This window comes from Mycteria americana, chromosome 5 (genome assembly GCF_035582795.1).
Source record: "Mycteria americana isolate JAX WOST 10 ecotype Jacksonville Zoo and Gardens chromosome 5, USCA_MyAme_1.0, whole genome shotgun sequence".
NCBI classification, from domain to species: Eukaryota; Metazoa; Chordata; class Aves; order Ciconiiformes; family Ciconiidae; genus Mycteria; species Mycteria americana.
The window spans coordinates 64631140-64637139 of record NC_134369.1 but is presented as its reverse complement, the minus strand read 5'-3'; the positions used below and the strand labels follow the sequence as shown (position 1 = coordinate 64637139).

The window sequence follows — 6000 nt, the reverse complement described above, 5'->3', positions numbered from 1 at the left end:
TTATGAATGCTACATTCAAGAGATGTGGGATGAATGCTACATTCAAGAGATGTGGGGATACATCCACTGCAGCCCAGCCACCACAGAAGATGACAGAACGGGGAATCTTCTGGGCTGAGCCAAGTATCAAAACAGCAAACTCTAAAGGCCTAACAACAGGATGAAAATGTGCATTCAGTTGCAAAGGGGCAATGTCACGGGGAGAAATTTCATAAATTGTCTGCTGAGTACTGCTTTCTGATCTTCAGTTTAAGGAGAAAACCCCTCCACAGGCCTGGAGAGCTGAGCAGAGACAACTGAAGCTCAGAACTGGGGCTGGATGCAGTGGCCAGGGCCAGAAGACTCTTCCCTGGACAGGGCAGAGAGCCAGGAGAAGGTGAGGGAGGGGAGCAAATGGATGTCCTCCTCTCCTCCTTCCTGATGTGGGGATGAGACATAGAGCATTACTGCTGGGAAGGATCCAGGCTCCTGAGATGACAGGCCAGACCTTCAGGAGAGGCATTCAGCACGTGGTTTTTCTCTACGAGTGTAAATTCACGTCTATGGCTGCACTTTGCCAGTTGAGGCTTTGCGCTTGGCAGCTGACAGTCATTTAAGGGTGAAGGTCTCTTCAGCTCAGTCTCAGCCCTATGGCTTAGGCCATATGCCAAAAGCCAAGGAAAAAAAGCATGCCCCATGCAGGCAGCTTAAAAAGTCACAGGCATCTCCTTCCTGAGGCTCGCTCATGGGTGCTAAGCGCGGGAAGGAGACTTGGAGCAGAGCGGGAAGGGAGGAGGCAAAGGGAGGAGGCAAGAGAAAGAAACATTGGGAACCACATGTCTACAGAATAACTCTTCTACCACTTCCTTCCTGCCTTGCACCATCACCGGCTGCTTGCTAGTAAGACAGGTACGTCCGGGGGAAGCATGCCTTTGCACAACTAGCGGCGAACAGCCAGTGTAGGCAATGCAGAAAGGAGAATATTCAGACAAACACAGGGTCAAGAGAAGTATGCAAAGCCCAGGTGGAGGGGAGGAGAGCGCATCTTCAACCACTCTTGAAGGTTTTTTTGCTAAGGCGTGGGGGTAGACAGCCGCTGAGTAACCAAGAGGGCGTGCGACTGTATGCACCTGCTGTGCTTCACCTTAGAAGGGGAGGTCTCCAAGACCTGTGGTGTGCAGGCATACGGCAGCTCTCACATCAGGCAGACGTGTCTGAGTTGAGGACAAGCCCTCCTATGCCACATCCCAGGTGAGGTCTGGGCAGAGAACTGCTGCTGACCCTGAAACCAAGCACTGTTTTTATCCCGTCTACACAGCGGTTTGGTAGGTGGCCCCGAGAAGGCCCCACCTCATTCACCAAGGGTGGCAGATGCCCAGAGGCAGCAAAAAACTCAAGTCAACACCAGCCCTTATCGCAACCATTGTTTTTCTAAGTTAACAGTGGCTATCAGTACACTTTCACTGCTAGGAAAGAAGGGAAGTAATTTTACACACTCTCACGCAGAACCCTTGCAGCAGCCCTGCTGACTACCCTGCCATCCTCGCCCCACACAGCAGTGAGGATCCTCTTTTCCAGTCATTCTTAAGACAGGACATTTGAAACTAAAGGAAACTTCAGATCCCCCTTGAGAGGGCCTGAACATACCCACCGGACTCCAGACGGTCCGATTCTCAGACGTGGAGGGATGTGGCCCTCTGGTAAGACACTTTGCCCCAACTAGCGTGGCGACCGCTGCCTGCTAACCCTCATCAACGTCTCGGCACGCAAGCGGAGCATGGTTTGCCGCAGAGGGAAGTGGAAGGTAGTTGCAGAGTGCAGTCGTACCCTCTGGTGTACTTCTTCCACACACACAGCACTTTCTTAGTTCCCCTGTGGAGGCCCCTTCCAGATATCCTCACCCCGGGGAACAGCTCATGCTGCTGCCGGGGACGGGGACGGCAGGTACTGCTGCCTCTGCCCCATCTGCTCGCTTGCTAGGATGTCTTCACTCAGAAGCTGCTGTCATTGAGTGGGCTCTGACTGCATTGGGGTACTTGCTGGAAATGAACAGCTCTTGGCATGGGCCGGGAGAACCTCTTGGTGTTTACGGCTGTGGCTAGCACCGTGCTGCTGTGATGGCCTCGCAGGCTAAGGCAACCCATGTCCATCTTCTCATACCGCTCTCATCATCTGGTAACTAAACTAAGTCAGGGGACCTGATTGCCCTTCAAGCTCTAGGGATCTTGCACGGCAGGTGCTCTGTTCAGCATTCAGGGTGGGGCTGCTTACGCCACCCCAGGGACTGCTCTTTCCCACATGGAGGGGAAGTAAGGTCCCCACTAGCTTGTCCGCCCTTCCAGAGATGCAGGAGACAATCCTCCTGCACTGAGAGCAGACTGCTTCCCCTTGGTCCGCTTGAGACGGGCCCAAACAAGCAACAAATAAACGTTCCAAGGCTGCTAAAAAGCTACCTTCTCCCCTGCATGAACTCAGGGTTAAAGAAATTGCTCATACACAGTGTGGACCAAGAAAGCTCGTGCCCCTCCTCTGTCTGAAGGGACTCAATCTCTGTCAACACATCTCCTCCTTCTGGAGTTAGCTGACTGCTTCCTGGAGCAGGTGTCCACCCCGTAAGAGAATGCCCAAAAGATTAGACCTTTCTTTATCAAGGATGTTATACAGTGGACACCTTCAACTCATAAATACAGTAAAGTACAATTTTTAAGGGCACACAACACCATTATGGCACACCCACCTTCATATTCCTCTCTTCACGTGGAGAAGACTTCTGCATGGAAATCATCATGTGACTTTGCAAGAAATGCTTCTCCTAGCATGACCTAACACTAATCGAATGCCAGGTCTGCTCTTGTGTATGGTTATCTTGGAAAGGTGGAGTTTTTTGTAACTACACCTGTTCAAAGAGCATTAATTTTCTTCACCTCCGTTTCTTAAATGTGTGTATATTCTTCCCTTTGGTCTTGTTTACTTCCTCTAACTGCCCTTATTTCCTGTTGTTTCCCAGAGGCATCAAACAGATGTGGTAGGCAGTTTCACTGGCTTACTATGGTGGGTGTTATATAGCAGTACAAGTTTATGTTCTTCAGCTGCAGTTATTCATTAAGACGAGGGAGGAGAGAAGTATGAATTTTCTAGATCTGAACCACTATGTTGTAAGAGGGTGTGGAGGTACACACCAGTGGCCAGATTCTGGTTCCTGTACGCTGGGTAGTCTCTGACACAGCAACTACCACCATCCGCTTCAGACAGTTCCCCCATCTGACCGACTATAAACGATAGCTTCTTTTGGAAGTCTGCCTCTGAAATCTCTACGGTTTGCATTTTTTGTTACTCAGTTTGAAAAAAATGAATTGAAGACTAAAGCCCTTAATTTCCTCTGGGAAGTGACTTCAGTAATTGATCAGCAGCTCTGTCTTATTTATTACGCAGCCTGGTTTAGGCACAGTCCCCAATATCCTGTTTTTAGTGAATAGGCATGCTGTAGTCAAGAAATTCCTTGTGAAGAAAGGCATTTTTTCCTGGAAGTAAACCAGACCTGACTCCCAGGAGACACTACAGGGAGACCAGCAGGTCTTGGAAAACTTGCCTGTCTTCGACGCTTCCCCAAGACAAGCATCCCACTTGTTCCCCTGACATGTCCTGTTGGCACCTATGGGACCATAATGTTTACTGGCGTATTTTTAAGAAGTGATGCAAATGCTAACTTTCCACCTTGTCTTCTGATTCTCAGGAAACACCAGCTGGAAAAAGAATAATGGAAAATTGTACAGACACAAATAATAGCTCCTCTTGCACACAAATTCCCTACGAAGAGAGCAAGACACTTCTGGTTGCTGTTTACAGCATCGTTTTTGTCATAGGCCTTCCAGCAAATTGCTTAACTTCCCTGCTTACATTTGTACAAATCCAAAGGAAAAAAGTAATTGCCATCTACATTTTCAGTTTATCATTGAGTGAGGTGATGTATTTAAGTACCTTGCCTCTCTGGATTATCTACGTGCAAAATGGGCATGAGTGGACTATGAATGCAAATGCTTGCAGAGTAACAGGATTCATCTTCTTCTGCAACATATACATCAGCATTCTGCTTTTGTGCTGCATTTCTGTGGATCGTTATGTGGCACTGGTGTATGCTCTGGAGTCAAGGGGGAGAAGAGGACAGAAAATGGCAACCACAATAGTGTGTCTTCTCTTTGCTGTGGTTGCAATAATCCACACTCCCGTATTTCTCATGGACGATAATGGAAAAAAGAAGACCTGCTTTGAGACTTTGCCCCTCAACATACAATTGGCTTCTTTCGGCTTTGCCAGATTCATATTTGGATTTGCCATACCTTTCACAATCCTCATTTTTACAAACTACAAAATTTTCCAAAGTACAAAAACAAGCAGCAGCTTGACTTGTCGCCAAAAAGCCAAAGTGAAGCATCTGGCTATCACCATTATTATCATTTTCCTGATCTGCTTTGCTCCCTACCATGTGGTACTCATGATAAGATCCATATACTTTATGTTTCATCAGAATTGCTCATGTCCATTTGAAAAAGATATATATTCAATTTTTACAGTGTTTCTGTGTTTAGCCACTGCAAACAGCATTGCTGATCCAATCATCTATGTGCTGGTTAGCGAAAACGTCAGAAAAGATTTTTATAGGAGTCTGAGAAGATGGAGATTGAACTCATCCAGGCTGAATTCATCCATTAATCAAAAGACGGACAGCATAAAATTGAAAACGTCAAAAGAATCACAGGAAGGAGGGCTAAAACAAGAAAACAAAGAAATATCAGATTCATCTGACATTCAAAAGACCAAAGACCAAGAAGGTGGCAGCTAGCAGTTAGCTGCTGACACAAATAAGAAGTTCCCAACACCAGCTGCGGGCTGCAGACTGCAGCACACAAGTATTTACATGCCGACGTCCGTAGGAAGTTTTGCCACAGTGCATGGGCCAGCAACTCCTTGAGGATGCTATGGGAGCGATACTTCTTATTTCTGTCTGTTTCCTATGATAAAGTTTGCCCACCAGTATTACTGGTGAAAATACTGCGTTGCGAAGGACATGTCGAATAAACTAAATAATTTACTTTGACTCAAATTGAAATCTTAAAAGCTTATTTTTTGGACTGGCTCTTTTCCTCATATGAATTCAGAACCAGTTTTACCTTCTGAGATGGACAAAAAAAATCCCTGCTGAGGAGAATAATGTAGGGCCCATTCTTATGGTTGAAATTTTGAGTTCTTGAGGAGGTACATGAGATTCTCATACACGTACTCTGTTGTTAACGTTTGTGGTTAACCAGTGGAAAATATTAAAAATGAGGAAGTCTTTCAACAAGAGCCTTGAAAACGTTCCTAATACTTCAGTATGCAGCTTTATCTACCTTGCACATTCTGGGGAGAATTAAAGGGCAAAACAGTGGCCTGGTAACACAGACCAACAGTACTTCTATTGTATTAGTCAAGATCCTGCACTGTCCTGAAATTCTTAAAATGTACAATTCTAATGCTTGATATTTTACAATTAGTAGATTTTACTTGTTTTGCAGTTAAATCTGGAACGCACTGAAGTATATAGAAAAAGTATACATTTCCAAGTGGTGTCATGGACTGTTTTTATGCCATCTCCGAATGTTCGTTGAACTCGTGTTTCATTTCTGACTAAGCTAAGACTTCCCTTTTGGTATCAATCCAACTTCTAGCGTGTAGGAGTCTATACAAGTGTTAAGTGCCTTACTGACAAGGAAAGGAGGGCAGCATGGAGAACACAGTCCCTTCTCCCCAGAGATTGGAACCCCCTTGGACATGCTGGTGGTGCATACATGAGACTATGCTGGGGCAGATTTCGTTGTTGCTGCTGCCACTTCCACTATGAATAAACTATTGATGGTAGTTTCCTGTGCTTTCAAACCAGAAATTAAAAAATAAGAATGATACAAATCTGGCAAGATTTATCTAAACAGCTTCTTCATATTTTTATGTGATCAAAGCAAAACAGACAAAGATCATTAATCAGTT

At 45.8% G+C, this 6000-nt stretch overlaps 1 protein-coding gene across 1 annotated transcript; it reads left to right on the top strand.

Moving 5' to 3' along the window:
• The first annotated feature begins 319 nt into the window (after positions 1–319).
• Positions 320–4845, top strand: GPR132 (G protein-coupled receptor 132). The gene is made up of 2 exons (XM_075501562.1): positions 320–376; positions 3713–4845. Exons 1-2 carry the CDS (start codon positions 320–322, stop codon positions 4817–4819), a joined length of 1164 nt encoding a protein of 387 aa, XP_075357677.1. The 3' UTR covers positions 4820–4845.
• Positions 4846–6000: the final 1155 nt, after the last annotated feature.